The sequence below is a fragment of the Cebus imitator genome, unplaced genomic scaffold (assembly GCF_001604975.1).
Source record: "Cebus imitator isolate Cc_AM_T3 unplaced genomic scaffold, Cebus_imitator-1.0 Scaffold391, whole genome shotgun sequence".
In the NCBI taxonomy this organism is placed as follows: domain Eukaryota; kingdom Metazoa; phylum Chordata; class Mammalia; order Primates; family Cebidae; genus Cebus; species Cebus imitator.
In genome coordinates this window covers 2615607-2633519 of record NW_016107706.1, presented here as the reverse complement: position 1 = coordinate 2633519, position 17913 = coordinate 2615607, and the positions used below count along the sequence as shown (strand labels likewise).

The window sequence follows — 17913 nt, the reverse complement described above, 5'->3', positions numbered from 1 at the left end:
CCTGACTCTGCCCTAAGTAGGTGACTTTCCTGGGCAAGTCCCCTGACCTTTCTGTTTCAGGATTCTCCTATGTTGTCCAGGACAGCAATACAGATGCTCCTTGACTTAGGATGGGATTATTTCCAGATAAACCCATCCTAAGTCAAAACATGGTGTTTTTAACTGAGGACAGTTTTATCCAGATGTAGCTTCATTGTAAGTCAAGGAGTGTGTTGCATTCCTATGGCTTTCCTACGGTTGTGAAGTTGAAAAAGTCAGGGACCATCTGCAGTACATGTAAAATGTTCAGGCTGGGCACAGTGGCTCACGCCTGTAATCCCAGCACTTTGGGAGGCCGAGGCAGGAGGATCACAAGGTCAAGGGATCGAGACCATCCTGGCCAACATGTTGAAAACCCATCTCTACTAAAAATACAAATATTAGAGGGATGTGGTGGCACACACCTGTAGTCCCAGCTATTCAGGAGGCTGAGGCAGGAGAATCGCTTGAACCCGGGAGGCAGAGGCTGCAGTGAGCTGAGATCACACCACTATACTCCATCCTGGTGACAGAGCAAGACTCTGTCTCAAAAAAAAAAAAAAAAGTTCAGAACAGTGCCTGGTTTAACTGCTTAATAAATGTTAGCAAGTTTTATGTAAATTGGGTTAAATTTGCCTCCCTAAAATTCTGCTTCTTGGGCTTGTGTCTTTTACATAGCAGCCCTTCAGTATCTGAAGATGGCAATTGAGTCCCCTAAGTGGTGACTTCCCTAAGATAAGGCCTCCCTGGTTCCTGTAATTACTTCCCATGTGACTGGATTTTCACTTTCTTTATCAGCCCTTCCTCTGGGTAACACAGCTTCTGTGCTCCAGATGACTGAGGTTAGACAGTGAAGCTGGTTGCTCTGCTTGGTGCTTTCATGATGTCTTCTTTGCTCTCTTCATTATCCTGAGCACCTTACTTTGGTTTGTCAGGATGCTTCTCAAACAAAACACGCTCCTCAACTTCTCACAGTTGAAAACCAGCCCTCTTAAATCCTGGCCCATCTGGCTGGAGGCCCATCATGTAGACTGTGCTCTCTCACCATTCTTGTATTTTTCAGTCTTTTTGCTGTGAGCTTCTTTTTCTCTCCATGGTGAGGGACAGCCTTCTCCAGGGGTTTGCTCACATAAGGATGTGAAGTAAAGCAAGGCAGTTACATAGTGGGTGGGAGACCCCAGCCTCCAGCCTGGGATGAAGGATTGAATCTAGTGAGTTGGAGCTCAACAGGGACAAACGTAAAGTTCTTCAAGGAGAACTCCAGGCAGAGCACATACTAAGAGAAGAGGCCTAGGGAGAGCCCGGGGAGCCCTGCCCTGAGCAGGAGGTCTAGGGAGAGCCCGGGGAGCCCTGCCCTGAGCAGGAGGCCTAGGAGAGAGCCCGGGGAGCCCTGCCCTGAGCGAGAGGCCTAGGGAGAGCCCGGGGAGCCCTGCCCTGAGCGAGAGGCCTAGGAGAGAGCCCGGGGAGCCCTGCCCTGAGCAGGAGGCCTAGGNGGGGAGCCCTGCCCTGAGCAGGAGGCCTAGGAGAGAGCCCGGGGAGCCCTGCCCTGAGCAATAGGCCAAGAGAAGGCCCAGGAAGAGTGGTTAGGCCACGGCAGCCGCCGAGGAGCATGTAGGGAAGTTGTGGTCCCGGTAATCCATTCTCTTATTCATTCGGCTAAAGTCTGTTGACCTTTTGAGACGCAGCCACACATCAGATCCGGGGATTTGATGCGGAACCTGACCTGGCCCCTGACCTTAGATTATAGCCGGGGAGCTATTTGCAAGTGAATAATAATGCAATCAATGTGGTAAGCTGCCGTAGCATGCCCGGCGTGGTGCGAGCTCTTCATGTGTGTTCATTCTTTGTTGTTTTCTTTTTATATGAAGGTGGAATTTGCATACAGTAAAATGCACCAATTTGAGTGTATGGCTCCCTGAGTTTTGACCACTCACGTACTGTGTGACTACCACTGCACCACGATAAAGAATACTTCTGTCACCGCGGAGAGTTTCCTGTGCCTCGTCTAGTCATACCCTCTCCTGATAGACAACTACTGTTCTGACTTGTGTCACCGTAGATCCATCTTGCCCATTCTAGAATTTCACATCGATGGGAATATGCAGTATGGACTCTTGTTTCTGGCCTCTCTGAATCAGCGTGATGCCTTTGAGATTCATTCATGTTGGCATGTTGCTTGTTTTTCCCCTGACTGGGTAGCACTCCTTTGACTGAATATCAGTGAGTTTGTTCATCCAGCCTCTAGTTGACAGAACACATGATAATTCTTAGTCTTCTTAACAATCCATGACGTAAGTGGGGGCGTTATCCCCATTTTATGGGTGAGGAGACCAGGGACATGCAGATCTTATTAATATAAAAGGGAAGGTGATTCTCGATGGTGGTAGGTGCTGTGAGGATTATAAGGCAGGGTTACTTGGTTGGGCAGCGTTGTCAAGGTCAGCAGGAAGAGCCAAGCAGAGTGAGGCCTGAGACTTGGTGGAGGGGGAGGGGGAGGGGGAGGTCAGGGTGCCCTTGGCCGTGGTGGCTCTAGAGAAGTGATGGGGCAAAAGCCAGATGACTGTGGGTGGGTGAGGGAAGAAGCAAGAAAAGACAGTGACTCTTGACTGCCTCTCCAGAAGCTTGGCTGCAAAGGAGCAAATGGGACCAGCAGGTAGTTCAGGGAGGTGTTTGAAGGATGGGAGGCTCCGGATCAGTGATTAGGCCAAGAAAGTCTTTGAGCCATTTTCTGGTCTCCCAAGTCCCTCACTCTGTTGGAAGAGATCAGAGGCGTTCACCCTCAGCTTCACCCTCGTCTGAGTGAGCCCTGATGCCCCGACCCTGTGCCTACCCACAAGGGGCCTGGAGAGGTTGAAGAGACAAGAGGGAGATGGGAGGCTGCTCCAGGGATCAGGGATGGAATCCGGTTCACGGGCTGGGGGTGAGGGGCCCTCATCTTCTGAGCCAGGCCCCAAGATAGGAATAAGGTCAGGGCAAGGTTCAGCTTGGTACGTGGATGAGGATGAAACAGAGGGTGCCCACCCTCTATTCCAGGAGGACACGGGAATCAGGGAGAGCAGGGAAGGCTTCAAAGACGAGCTGGAGTCCCTCCGAGACAGAGCAAGGTGGGGCAGGCAAAGGGGTTGCTGAGTAGGTCTGAGGGGCCAGCAGGCTGGGTGTCTGCATGGGCAGCAGTTGATAAAGTCCTGGGATTCAGCTGAGCAGCAGTGAACTAGGAGGCCTGGAGGTATCAGCTGACTATAAGTAGGGCCTTGGCTTGGCTTGGCCTGGCCTAACTGACAATTAGATTTTGAGTTGCTTTAGGTTTTGGGTGGGACTAGAAAAGCAGGGAGAGCTCAGAGACCACGCACGTGCATGCACACGTAGATACGCACTGCCCATCAGTCCTAACTGTCCTAAGGACAGGAGGCCAGAGGTGTGTGGGTTAGGAACGCTATGGGCAGCAGCTAAGAGAAAATGTGGCTGAGGCTTTCAATTATATGACCCCAAATTAGCTCCCTGGAGGTAGCTGGCCCCAGGGCTGGCTCAGAAGCCTGTCAGTGTCACCTGAGATGAAGGCTCTTTATCTGTCCTTGCCCTGCAGAAGGCCAGGGCACCTTGAACAGCACATCAAAGGGCATCCAGACTGGTTGTATTATTTACCTGGAAGTGAAGTGTCAGGATTTGAACTGCTGGCCGTCAGGGAGAAGTGTTCCAGCTACCCGCTTCTTTAAAAAAGCACTGAAAGCGCTTGCAGTGCCATCCTTGGGTGCCCCTTTGCTTTTATCTCAGAGGCTGGCACATTTGTAGGCGGGATTGTGAGACACAGTCTCTCCTTTCCCCAGGAATGTGGCTGGCCCTCTCTGCCCTCAGGAAGTTTGCTTCCCTTGGATTAGCTCAGGGGGCAGGTCCTGTGTCAGGGTAATAGGCACCTGGTGCTCCGACATGGGAGGTCACAGGAAGTGATCAGAGGCCTCTGAAAAATTTCTGGGCTTATCTTTGTCCAAAAACAATACTTGGAGTTGAAACAAAAAGGTTTAAGGGAACTGATCTGGCAGCTGTGGGAAGGCGATGTACCTGTGAGGGTCCCTGTGGTCCATTTCAAAGGATACTGTTTTTCCCGCTTCCACCGAGGTCACTGTCTGCGCTGCCCACGTCTGTTTCCTGCTCGCTGCATTGTCTTCTGCAGAGCCCTTCTGTGAGGGGAGGACTCAGCCTCCTCCCTGACGAGGTGGCCCTGGGGATGATAGGGTGGGCTAGGCTTCTCTTCTGTACCACGAGCAGACACAGCAGGCCCTGGGCAGAGTGGAGACCGGCTCTCCCTGGTACCTCAGTCCACCTGTGAGACTTTGTACCCTCGTGGTTTTCAGTCCCCTGGGCTGGACTCAAATTTGTACTTATTTAACAAGGGTTTTTGCAGATTTACTATGGATGAATTTGTCAGATCCCAGCCCTTGGGGGTTACTGCAGGCTGGTGGGGCAGGTTTGGAATTAGACAATGACTGTTCACCTTGGTAAGTGGGGGCCAGAGGTGTGTGTACAGAGCTGGAAGCACAGAGCGGGAGGGTGCCCACCTGTCAGGAGTACTGGTGGAGGCTTCCTGGGGGTGGGAACACTTGAGCTGGCTGCTGAAAGGTGGACGGGGTTGCCTTGTTTTTTTTTTTTTTTTTTTTTTTTTGAGATGGAGTCTTGCCCTGTTGCCCAGGCTATAGTACAGTGGCATGATCTCAGCTTACGGCATCCTCAGCCGCCCAGGTTCAAGCAATTCCCCTGCCTCAGTCTCCTGAGTAGCTGGGACTACAGGCGTGCACCACCGTGCCCGGCTAATTTTTCTGTATTTTTAGTCGAGATGGGTTTCACCTTGTTGGCCAGGATGGTCTTGATCTCCTGACCTCGTGATCTACCCGCCTCGGCCTCCCAAAGTGCTGGGATTACAGGTGTGAGCCACTGCGTCTGGCCAGGTTGATAGGGTTTTATAGGGTGTCCATTGGCATCTGCATAATCACACTGGCCAGGGGTAAGCTACCCACCTTATGATGTATAGCCAGTGTCCTCTAAGGATGAACCCAGAAGAAAATGGAAAGCCTAAGGTGTTGGCCTTCTTTCAGGCACTGCTATTGTCTGACTTCCGTTTGTCCTGCAGCCAGATTTGCTCTGGGAGTCCCACAGTTCCACTGCGTCTGTCACCACTGCTCTCTGTTGACCCGATCTCCCAGCATGGTGGCAGCGGTGGCGTCCCCTCGCCCCATCTGTGCCTCGTGTGTCTTCACTTCCTTGTTCACCCAGATTTTCCTAAGGCTGTGTTCTCTTGGAGTTGGTGTGGGTCATCATTCCCATCCGCCCTATCACCCTGGTTCTGAGGGATCATTGTACATGAGGGTCATTGTTCTCCAGCCGCCAATGCCCGTAGTAATCTTCTTATGTCAACCCAGTGGTGTGAAGGCTGGGGCTTTTTGGAGGTAAAAAGGTCTGTTTGTGAGGCCTGGAGGGAGAAGCTTGAGCAGTAGCTTAGGTGAAGGCTTGCTGAGCAGATGTCAGCAGCGGGAGCTAATTTACTCTTAGTTTTTGTGAAATGGCCTGGGGAGTCCAGGGATGCTGTCCGCTCATCAAGCACTGGGATGGTTCATGGCAGGGAGGAGTGTGTGGATGTTTACTGAGTTTCATTTGGTCGTGAGACCAGGCAGATTAATTTCCTCTGCTCTGAAGTACTTTGCTGTTACCAGCTGGGACTCCACTAATCAAGTTCTTTTAGAAAAATGCCCAATGAGTTGGTGGAGGTCAATGAAGGGGAAGGTTTGACCAACTGGATGGGACCAGCACATTGCAGTTCCTGCTTATGGTGGCAGCAAATGCTTGAGGGAATCCCCGAGTATGCGTCTATTTCTCAGATTGTGGCGTTTGCTATAGGAAATCCTCTTAAATGTATCCTTATCTCCCTAATAAAATGGAAATCGGCACTTAATTAGTAAAATTTTAAATAATTACCCAACATCTGGTGGTTCGTTTATGGCTTCAACCAGATGTGTTTTATTAACAACAAACTTGCTTTTATTATTGGGAAGCTAACTATTAATTTACTAGGCAATATGCCACTTCTAAAACCAGAAAAAAATGCTCACAGAACATACTAGCCCTTCTCTCTTGGGATATTTCATGCTTTAATTAAATGCTGGGTTGAAGGCCTAGGATTCATCCTGTTGGGATAGTTCTTGTTTGGTTCTGAGAGCTGCTCCTTACCACGACTGAGTCACCTTCCTCTCTTGCCCTGCAGAGCGAGGCCTGTCATTACAGTGGATGTCTCCATCTTCCTCCCGGGCTCCATCAACATCACGGCGCCTCAGTGTCACGATGGACAGCAGCCTGTGAACTGCCTGAACATCACCACCTGCTTCAGCTTCCATGGCAAACACATTCCAGGAGAGATCGGTAATGAGCCACAAGCGAGGGCTCAGGATACCCGTTTAGCTGGAGTGGGCTCGTGAGATATTTCGGATGTTCCCTGTCGCTGTTCCCCCTAGCTGGTTTTGCAGGCAGAAAGCACACAGGCTGGACATCCTTTCCCTCTGAGGTTCCTCCCCTTCTCTTTCCTGCTTATCAACACGTTTCTAATTTCTCACAACCTCCAGCTCTAGGACAAATAATGTTGGACCCCACACACTCTTTCTTCAAATATATGAGGGCCAGACTGAAGCCTCGTTGGACCACAGGTCCTGTGGGACTGGTGGAGCTATAGTGCCCGCAGCCTGGCCCTTATGGAACATTAGAGCGTTGGAAAGCAGAAGTGGCGGGACTTTGGAGGCTCCTCATTGAGCTTGAGGCATCAGCCAGATGTCAGGGAGCTTATACCATTTACTATGGAATTGGAGGCCAAAGACAGATGGTGGGATTGGGATGCTGGTGTTACAGAGGCTTAGGTTTCTAAAAGAGGGCTGCTGCTCTGGCAGCTCAGAACTGAAACGAGGCAGGCGTTGTCCTGACAGCTGGTAACTGTCCCTGCCATTTGTCTGAATCGGGGACAATCAACTTGCTAGCCCAGCACTAAAGACTGGATGAAGCCCCAGAACAAGATAGGGCCAGTGTTGATTAGAATTCAGTGCATGTGGTCACCTGAAGGAAGTAAATCTGGAGCTTTATGAAGATTACTAGGTGCTTCATTTTTATTTAAAAGGCTGATTTAATAATAGAAAGAAAAACTCTAGGCAAACAAAAACACCAGCAGGGACCTGGACCTACTGACGTTCTTAGATACTGTTAATGTCACGGGTGACTCCTTTGGTTCCTCACAGTGCAGCCCCTGGCCTAGCAGTGCCAGCGTCACTGGGAGCTTGTCAGAGATGCAGGACTTTGGGCCCCGCTTTGAACTCCTGAATCAGAACCTGCATTTTCACAAGCGCCCCACAAGACTCCTGTGCACATTTAAGTGTGAGAAGCACTGCTCTGGAGCACACATGCCACTCATGCCAAAACATTTATATGAGCAAACTCATTCCTCAGCCGCACCTCAAATGTTCTACTTTATTTAATGTGTTCATAATTTTTGGCTAACTGTCTCATTGGCAGTTTCTCTTGGTGTTCAGGTATATTGAACAAACTCAACAATTAAACATATTTATTTATGTCATTTTTTAAAAAGAGCTTAAAAATTTCAACATTGAATCAACCATACAATAAAACAGCAATTGGTTAGTGAGGGAGGATTCACACATTTTCTTGTGTAGCTCAGTGAGAAAGAGCAATTCCCTCAAGATCAGACAGCTGCTGTTGAAGCCATGAGTTGAATTTGGATCTTGTGATATCTCTCGCCACCTCCCTAATTGTTTAAGATACTGCAGTCTTAAGGAAAAACGCTTTCTGATGGTTCTGGGACTCATGTGCCCGCCATGTAATTAGGTGATCTGCCCTCTATCCATTGCCAGCTCATGATGTCGTTGGACTTGATTAAAAAACATTTTAAAAGAATAAAGATTCAGTTTGATACACATAAGAATGAGAACTATTCTAGAACTCTCAAAAAGGGCAGACACAGAAACTTACTAGGAGATGACAGTCCTGCCCTCGTGGCGCTTCTAAAGGGAGTGACAGAGTTTCTACTGTTTTGGCCTTGAAGCAATGTTACACAGCTTTCACTTACCGCTGTTGCGAAAGTGAAGGTAAATTAGTTTCACTGGAGCAGCGGAGAAGCCGCCGAGATGCAAGTTAGAGCAAAAGTGATTCAGAGCCTGAGCCAAGTGGTGGAGCAGACTCTGATTTGAAGGTTCATGAGCTGAGCGCGGAGGAGACGTGGGTGCCTCCTCGTGCTGTTTCCCACCAGTGGCCCTTTCACAGACTCCTAAGCACAATTAGAATGAAGGTCTAGGCTTAGCCACAGCCCTAGAAGTGTTGGGGTAAAGTGGAAGAGGCAGGCAGTTGGATGGGATCTTGTACGGCACCTTGTGGGTGATGTGGAGCAATGTGGCTGATCTCTGACATTAGGTGGGGTGGGGCCCACCAGTGCACCCTCCCATTAACTTCCCTTTCCTGTCTTCCATCTGCTGCATGGACTCATAGATAAAGTCAGACATCCCTTTAGGCTCTGGGGGCGTGTTTCCCCTACAATCAGGCTTAAAGGGGATAGTAACTGGAGAATTTTGATATCTCAATATAACAAGGCAATGCAGAAAATCATTCATCCCCAACATCTTTCTGTCACTTTCTCTGGCATTCATATCTCAATGTTTGCAGTAGAGAGAAATGCAGAAATCTGCCAAGAACTATGCTGGCAGTGAACTAGAGTGTTTGGGGAGGAAAATGGGCAGGTCCTATAAAATGTGATGGGAAATGAGGTGGGGTGAAAGGTCGGGTAGCAGTGGGGGTCCAGCTCTGTGTGGGGTGTCCTAGAGTTCAGCAAGGAAGGCAGCCTCTTGGCTCTGCACAGTTGGGAGGGTCAGGTCTCCAGTCTTCAGATGGAGGAAGGATGGGCACTTCCAGGACACAGATGTCCTCCACCCCGCTCCAGGCTCAGCAGAGCGTGCTGGCCAACTCTGTCATCTCCCAGGCCTTCGCATCAGGAACTCACGGCTGGGACTCTGGGTTACCAGCCTTCCTATTCTCTGTGCTGGCAGCTGCAGAGGGACCATATGGATGACGACTTTGTCCATGGAATGCCTGGTGAATGAGTGCCAGCCCTGGGCAGGCCTTCCAGGCACCTCTCAATGTCTGCATATCCTGGGCTCAGTTTGTTAACAGGATGACTGCATTTGGGCAAAGCAGTACACAGATACCTGTGGAGGGCTAGGCACCGATGTTCAGAGGTGGTATCTTCTGTGGCATCTGTCTGCCGGCATCTTCAGCCACATGACCTGCCCTCCGAGGACGGTTTTGAGAGCCATAAGCAGTTGACGTTAGTCTTGTGCCTTTGGTGTCGTCTTCTCTACCTGGCAGGGCTCAAGCCTGTGTACAGAGAAGTGACGCCAACTGCGTCTTCATTTCCTGCTTTAGAAATGGGAGACCACAGTGCCTGCTAGATCATGGGGGTACTCAGGACCAGCTCATTCGCAGGACACAAGTTGCTGTGGCCTCGAAGTGCTGTAGCAACACAGGCTTTCTCTGTAGGTGGTGAATCTGCCTTGGCCTCTGAAATAGGCAGTCTCGTCAGGAAAACAGACACCGGACCGTTTATTTTAACAGGAAATTTAGCACTGGGAATGGGTTGACCAGGTCATGGAGGACCGGGTAGTAACTGCAGGAAGCAGCTGCCACATCCAGGTCTGCACCCGTGGCCTCCAGGTCTGTACCAGTGGATCTCAAAGTGTGGTCCCAGTCCAGCTGCATCAGCATCACCTGAGATCTCAATAGAACTGCAGATTCCGACCAGGTGGGACCCAGCATGTGGGTTTTTACAAGCCTCCAGGTGGGTTCGATTTGAGAACCACTAGTCAAGGTTATACGTGGGGTTAACCACTTCCTTGGAGTTATCAGAGCCTGTGAGCTTGGAGAAGGGGCCCTGTGGAGCCGGGACCTGAACCTCTGAGGAGGGGGCTGGTGCTGCTGAGGTCTCTGAGGGGGTGCAATGAGGCTGGCTCTGGGAGAATAGGGGAGGGGGGAAACTAGAATTAATCGCTGTTGGGACCAGCTGCCTTGAGAAGTGGTCGCTGGGATAAGCTGCTAGGGACAGGAAGCAGGGGGGAAGGAGTGAGTCCCTTCACCCTCCTCCGGCCTTGCAGGCTCCCTCCGATGCTCCATATTGGCAGAGCCTCACAGGGAGCCTCTGGCAAAACAGAAATGAGGTTTGCAGGGTCCCAGCTCCAGTGTCACAGTGCAGAATACAGAAGGTTGGGTTGGAGCAGAGGACAACAGCGTCATAAACCAGCACAGCAAACATCCAGTTACATTGAGTTGCTGAAGCCCCTGTTGGGTCATTCCATCAAATAAATAATTAAGGTCCTACAGGGTGCCAGATACCCTGCTTAGCCTGGGGCACGGAGCAGTGAGCAGACAGGCAAAGTCCTTGCACTCCCTCATGGAGCTTGCATTCTAGTGGGAGGGGGGCAGGCAGGCAGGGCAAAAACAACCGGCTGCTCTCTTGCTCGTTCCTGTAGATGAGCTCTGGGCACCTTGTGTGGCAGGCACTGCGCTTAGCACCGGGACGCAGACACAGACTTCTCACCCTCACTGTGGGCTCCTCCGGGAGCAGGTTTACAACGTATTCCATCAAGCACTTTAAGACAGGAGTTCTGCCTGTCCCTAATAATATTATGAATCACTTCATTCTTGGCCTGGGAAGGCTAGCATAGGTGAAGATGGTGAATGCTTTGCCCAAGGGGACCCTGCCCCGCACCCATGGGCGATGCTTGTACCTGCTCACTGGCCAGGCTGAAGCCTAAACTTGCTTGTCACTCTCAGGAGGCTGGGAATCAAGCTGGCGGTTCTGGGCTCTCACCATGCGATATGGAAACCTGGAAGGGGCGCTTTCTGAGTGATTGCATTTTGCACTCTGGCCCAGTGCTCCTATGTTTCCACGGTTCTCAGTCTGAAAAAGCTGTGAGCAAGTGGAATACCTACCCTGCCTCCAGACACGCAACTGAGCCCAGGTCCTGAGAGGTGGCACTAAGGCCATCCACACTAACAGCAGAAATAGGGTTGAAACCAGGTGACTTGTTCCCAGAGCCTTTCTCTGTCTTCAGGGGTGCATTTTTGCTTGAGAGAGTGTTTGCGCACACAGTGTTCTCTGAGCTCCTTCTGGTCTCTTGAGTAGCATGGAAATGGGATAATGAGGCAAATCCATGTGAGGTGAGGAATAGGTAGCCTAGTCTAATAATTACTACCTCATTCCTTTGCGGGACAGAATTGAGGAAAGCTAGTAAAGTTTCCCTCTCCCCTGAGAAACTCAGAGTAACTCTGGAAGGAGAATTTGTTAGAATTTCACAGCTGAAATCTTGTTCTGATGGAGAGCGGGAATTAATCAAAACTCGCTGGGAGAGACTGGAGCCAGACTTGATGAGAGACAGCTGGCTCCTCCCGGCCAGGGCCGTGCAGGGGGGCCCTCGGGAAGCAGCTGGGGGCAGGGCAGGGAGGCGGCTGAAAGTATTACTCGGGCTGATCAGCTTTTCCATCACCATGACATCATTCGACATGGCAAGGACACAAGCTGCCAGAAGGAAAAACCTAAAGATGTGAAATGTGCTGTTGGAGCAGGCCCTAATCAGAACCAGCACCCTCCCAGGGACAGGGGGGCTGGCCAGGCCGGCTTACATCAGGGCTGGCTGCGGGCAGCTCAGACAGCCTGATGCACCCACCTTCCCAGGGCCCTGACTGAGGAACCCCGCCAGCTGATCGGCTGCTTCCCGACATGTCCTCTGCTTCTTAGAGGCTTCCTCTCCACCACACTTGGGGTGTGTGCTGGTAAAACTACCAGTTATGCTCAGGGCTTTGGAATGAGTGGTCTGCGTTTCTTCTTGCCTCCTCACGCAGGCAGGGTTTCTCATTGTGACTCTTGCTTTTTTCTAGACAAGAGAGTCTGATATAGAGCTAACTTCCTTTGGGGTAATTCGAAGTGTCAAAATTTAAATCAAGGAAAAGTACCAAGTAGGCAGTTCTAGAAATGAAACACTTCCAGAATGATTGCACTTGGTGAGTTGGATAATTTGGTGTGTCTGTGATTATATGTTTTAACATTTTAGAGAAATCTGAAAGGTTAATATGCTGGCATGCACACACCCCGCTGGAGTGGAGCAGCAGTTGCCTTGTCCTCAGCTCAGTTTCTGTGAACTGTGGGGGGTTTTTCCCTCCCTTGAGTTGCAGGAGGGCTGCATACCAGACCAGTACTTCTGCCGTGAGATGAAACTTTGGAGGACTAAAGTTGGCGCTTGTAAATTACCGAGCACAGTGCTTGGCACACGGTGCAGGTTGAATTTGTTTGCTTTTCCTGACTTACCCTGTGTTAATATGGGTTCTCCCCAAAACAGCGCCTGGGTCAAGGATCCAAGTGCACGTGGTTGATAGACAGATGATCCCAAGAAGTACCAGTAAGGAAATGGGACAGTGAGACAAGAGAGGGAGGCAGCTACCAGGCTCTCCAGAGAGAAAGGATGGAGAGAGAAAGAAGTGGATTAGTTGGTTGATTTTTAGGAATTGGCTTAAGAGATCATGAGGTCTGGGAAGTCTGAATTCTTCAGGGCAAGCCATAGGTTGGAGACCCAGGAAAGAGTTGCTATTACAGCTCAAGCCTGGAGGCAGTCTAAAAGCACAGTTTCTTCTTTTGGAGACCTTAGTCTATTTCTCTTAAAGCCTTCAACTGATTTGATGAGGCTTGCCCATGTTTTGGAGGGTAACCTGCTTTATTCATAGTTTACTGATTTAAAGGTTAATCTCATCTAAAAAAATACCTTCTCAGTGACATCTAGATTGGTGCTTGACCACATTCTGGGTACTGTGGCTCAGCCAAGCTGACATAAAATTAACCATCAGAGCAGCCAAATAGAAGGTGTATGACCGAGCAGGTTGCCATGGTGGGCAGCTGGGGCTCAGTCCTGCTGGGGAATCCTGGGAGTCAGTGTAGACCATGCCCCAGAGTTACCCACCCCCAAGGGGCAGGGGAGCTGAGGCCCTGCCTTATGGAGAGCTGCTCTGGGGGCTTGGACAGAGCCACTAGAGAAAGCCCTCGGGAGAAGAGGTCAGGTACTGGCAGTTGCAGCTTAGGCTGGACAGCAGAGAGATGGTAAAAGCCAAGCGGATATGGGTGGGGGAGCAGTACCATCCGTTCTGTCTTCCTGTGTTCGTTTCCACCCAGGTTTTCTCTGAGCTCAGCTAGTTCATCGCTGGCAAAATAGCCCAGTCCCGCTGTTTTCTCCATTGTCCCCTTCCTGAGGGAAGGCAGAAAGGAGGCTGGTCAGGGGACACTGAGGAGAGTCTGCTCAGCAGCTGCCCCCAGCACATGGGTTCACTCAGCTGTGGCCTCTGTCTTGTCTTCCAGCAATGTGTATCTCTAGCCATGACCTTGCTTAAGCAAACTTGGAAATGCACTTCATTTAAATTTCACCTTTCTTACTGCTGGGCAGTTGTTCAGGGAAGTTGTGATCAGTAGGAAGTAGACTGACCAGAGTTCAGTTCTAGATCTCTGCACTTGTTTGGACCTGCTATCCATGCATTCAAAACAATGGGGAGGTTTTGGTCAAGTCATGTAAAACATGCAGCAAGAACAAGCGTGGCGGGAATAGCCTGGCACGAGAGGAAGAGGGTCCTAGGTTCAGCTCTTCAGTGGGTGGCTCTCTGGCCTGGAGCAAGTCTTGTTCCCTTGTGGAGCCTCAGTTCCCTCACCTGTAATCCCAGCTACTCAGGAGGCTGAGGCAGGAGAGAATTGCCTGAATCCAGGAGGCGGAGGTTGCGGTAAGCCAAGATCGCGCCATTGCACTCCACCCTGGGTAACAAGAGCGAAACTCCGTCTCAAAAACAAAACAAACAAAACAAAACAAAACAAAACCATGAAGATTTTTGAGCTAAGTGGTCTCTAGGATTGCCTCAAAACTTTGCCAGTCTGAGTCTGTCTCTTTTCTTGCTGTTGTCCCCATGGGAGCTGGTATGTGACACTTGGACAGGCACCAGTGTTTTCTGTGTGGGAGCACTTTCCTGTATGCATTATTTTCTTCTTAATAATGGCACCTCCTGAGAGTATCCAGGTCTTAGGTCCCTTCTGGTGACACAGCCTTGCCTTGTAAGTCAGTTGTTTGCTGGAATTAAACAAGTTGGGGCACACGGCTCTGCTGACTAGGAATTTGCCAGCTTGGCATGGCAAGATCCCTGAGATGGCAGAGGCCCAGGGAGGCCATTAGAAGCATAAAAAATATGCCCTGTGACAGGTGCAGAATGCCCATTTAGGCCACCTTCCCTGTCCTTCCCTGGTGGCTGATCCCTTTGATGTCATTAAAAGCCAGAGCCTTCCCTAATGCCTGACTTCACTTACTTAAATGCCAGTGGGCACAGGGCTGCTTGTTACTGATTCTAAGAGACAGGTGTGTGGAGGCGGGCCGGGACGGGGTCACCTGCCTTCTGTTGCTCAGCATCTCGCCTGGTCGTTCCAGGGTCAGAGATTCTGTTCTCTCGCTTTAAAAATGGCGTGTTTCCCTAGATCCCCAAAACAGTTAAAAAATAAAAAGTGTTATGCAAGGGATGAACTCTGACACAGAAAAGCAGTGAAATAGGTGTATTGACACCAAAGTCATATTTTCCTTATGAAATATATAGCTATCTGTTTACTTATTGACTCTGAAATAGCAGAGGTGGACCCTTCCAGGTTTATCCAGCATGCATTTGATACTGAGTTCATCTTCCTTCTTTCTTTCTTTCTTTTCTTTTCTTTCTTTTTTAAATTCAGGGCCGTGTTACAGAAGTTCTGCCATCGGCATTACACATTCAGGTATGGGGGGTGCTGTCTTCTTTGCAGGAGAGGACCTCAGTACAGGGGCTACTGTGGTCACAGTTTTGTTGAAAGGAAAGGCACCACAAAGTCTTTGATTACCACACTCCGCTACCTGGGAATAAAGGCAACTCCAGCCTTCATCTGGGTTCCTGTGCATGTGAATTCCATGAAGGCAGGAGTTGATGCCTGCGTTGTCATCGATACATCCCCTGTACCTTCGGCAGTGCCTGGATCATAGTCAGTGCTCAGTCAGCCATGGAGAGCACATGGTCTAATCCATGTAGTGGTTACAGAGCACGACTCAGCTCTGCTGAGATGAGTTAGAATTATCAGACGAGGTGGTTCCCTTGTGTTGGACATAAACCATGTGCTTTATAGAAATCAGTATTACAGAAGGCCTTGATAACTTCAGCAGCTTCTGGTAACGTTCTGTAGGTTTGTCATGATGTTTGCTTGTTAGGACACTGACCTATGTGGGGTACAGCTCATTGTTGATGCGCATGTTGCTGGCTCAGTTGATACCTTATGATGGCATGAGGTTTGAATCAGGGCGAGCCATGAAGCATGGCACACGGAGAGTTATTAGAAAGGCAGAGGACATCCTGGTTCTCTCTCAATTCTTTGAGCACCCTCGCTGTGCGCTGCTCTCTGAGCAAGTCCCAGCTTGGGGCTGCAGTCTCCTGCCACCGAAGGGTGGGCATCGTATGAAATGTGCATGTGATTCCATGACAAGGAAAGGAGGTGGCCTCATCACAGCCTATCTGTTGTCTGTCCTTGCTGATGTTTTGAACTCTCATTTATTGGCAGGCCTGAATTATGTTCTGACAGCTGATGTGGCCACAAAGGAGAAGGGCCAGGTGCCCCGGGTCTACTTTGTGCTGCTGGGAGAGACCGTGGGTCAGGTCACAGAGAAGCTGCAGCTGACTTATATGGAGGAGACGTGTTGTCACTACGTGGCCCATGTGAAGGTCAGTCCTCTCCTTTTTATCCTCAAACTTTGATCTCTGCAGATGTTCATTTGGAGTTGGTGGGAACTTTTATTGTGCATTATGTGTGCTCTTCCAAAATTTTATTTCACAGGGAGGAGCAATTCATTTCTGTTTTTGTTTTAAAGTTGGTCTCTGACAGCCCTTTTATGTATCTTACTGTGTTGATTTCAGCCTCTGAGGGGGATTGTGGTGGTCTAGGAGACCGGCGATGATCCCTGATTTTGACTTTTTCTTCTGAGAGGTTTCTCATCCTCTCCTCTCTATGAGCCTCAGTAGTCTTTTCAGAGGACAGCCTTGGAAGCACGTGTCTCTGGGTCTGCAGTGATGCTGGATCACACTGCACCTGATGCCTTTCTCAGTGGTCTGTTACAGATTACCTCATGGTCACAGCTAAGGCACTTTAAAACTGGTTGGACTAGATATTTCCCCCTTGACTACTTTGTTTATTTTAGGAATGCATTTTTTGGCAACCTTTCCCCTTGCACTCTAAATAAACTTGCAAATGTTTTTCTCCTCTTGAAATTGTTTGTTAAATACACTTTGCTGCTAATTCAGGAGGCTAGGCTTTGATTAGCTGCAGAGTGGCCCCTGCAGGCAGGGGGTGGCAGGGCAGAAGTCCTGGCAGTGCCTGATGCTGCAGGGATGGCCAGACACTGACCCATGGGCAGAGTCAGAGAGCGGAGGAGGTGGAAGAATGCACTTAATCCAGGCCATATGGTGGGTGGAATGAGCGTGGGTTTTGGAGACACAGATCCAGTGTGTATTCCAGCTGGACGAGTATTGTGACCTCTCTCGATCTCAGTCTCTGCATCTCTAAAATGGACACAGTAATCCTTACCTTGAAAGGTGGTCATCAGGATTAAATATTATATGATGAATTTACTTAAAAGACCTTGAATGATGTCTGATAAATAGAAAGCAACCAACTTACTATTATTTGGTTGGGCTGTGTATAACTGCCAATATTCTTTTTGACTTACACAAATGGAAATATCATATAGTTCAACCTAATATTATTTATTAGCCACTGGATTTCTGACTGATAGTTTGAAAAGTCTGCAGATTGGAGATGAAGTGTCCTCCTGTTAGTGCCAGAGCAGAAGAATAACAGCTGCTTCTAGATGCTTCAGTGTTGTACATAGAGAAGTGCCCCACACACCCATGGCACTTGGCCTGGCCCAGAGCCCATGAGTCCATGCCCCTCAGATGCTTTTCAGTGGGGCTGGGCTGTGCCTTCTGCCAGGACTCCTGCAGGGACCTGCCCAGACCAGCTGCCCAAGGGCTTGGGGTGCTGGCCATTTATAAAGCTGCTCCTGAGCCTGTTAAGCCCTACACCCACGCCCCTCAGTCTTAGATTACACTGGTTTGTTGGTGCCTTTGGTGGGGTGTGAGGCTCCTCAGGACGGGCTCATGGAAACACTGTCAGGCCTCTAAATGCCTGTGCTTGGTGTTTTTATACCCACTGTGGACAGGGCAGCTACTCTTGGGTTTCCTGATGCTTTCCCTCAGGTTTCTTTGCAACCTCTTGCTTTGGCTGAGAAGTTACCCTTTGTTCCTCGTTACCAAGGATACTGGCTAGAGATGCCACGTAGAGCCTGCAGGTCTTTGCAGAGTACACTCAGAAGTGCAGACCAGAGGCAGGGCTGTTTCAGTGGTGGCCCCTGAGGGTTACTGGGAGGAGCAGGGCTACGCACGGGGGTGGTCCTGCTACTTCCTGATATCTAGGGTTGCCAGAATTGCAAGTGAAACTATAGAACTCCTAATGAAATCTGAATTTCAGATCAACAATGAATCTTTTTTTTAGTATATGTCCCAAATATTTCATGAGAAATATTTATTCTAAAAACATTTTGTTGTTTATCTGAGATTTAAATTTAACTTGGCATCCTGTTGGCAGATTCAACTCTACTTATATTCCCCTACCTGACAAGCAGCATTACTCCACTGAAGCCAGAGCTGGCCGACCAGAAGGGAGGTGGCGATGATGGTTAGGAGAGCCGGGAGGCGGAGATCAGGGCCCTCGGGATCCAGCAC

General features: G+C 49.7%; 1 protein-coding gene across 3 annotated transcripts in view; it reads left to right on the top strand.

The window, feature by feature from the left end:
* ITGA9 (integrin subunit alpha 9) overlaps window positions 1-17913 on the top strand; it is a 368469-nt gene that overhangs the window by 76672 nt on the left and 273884 nt on the right. For all 3 annotated transcript variants that reach the window (XM_017508435.1, XM_017508440.2, XM_017508439.2), the window contains 2 exons: window positions 6269-6423; window positions 15698-15858. In XM_017508435.1, coding sequence (XP_017363924.1) covers window positions 6269-6423; window positions 15698-15858 — 316 coding nt within the window. The remainder of the gene's footprint in view (window positions 1-6268; window positions 6424-15697; window positions 15859-17913) is intronic.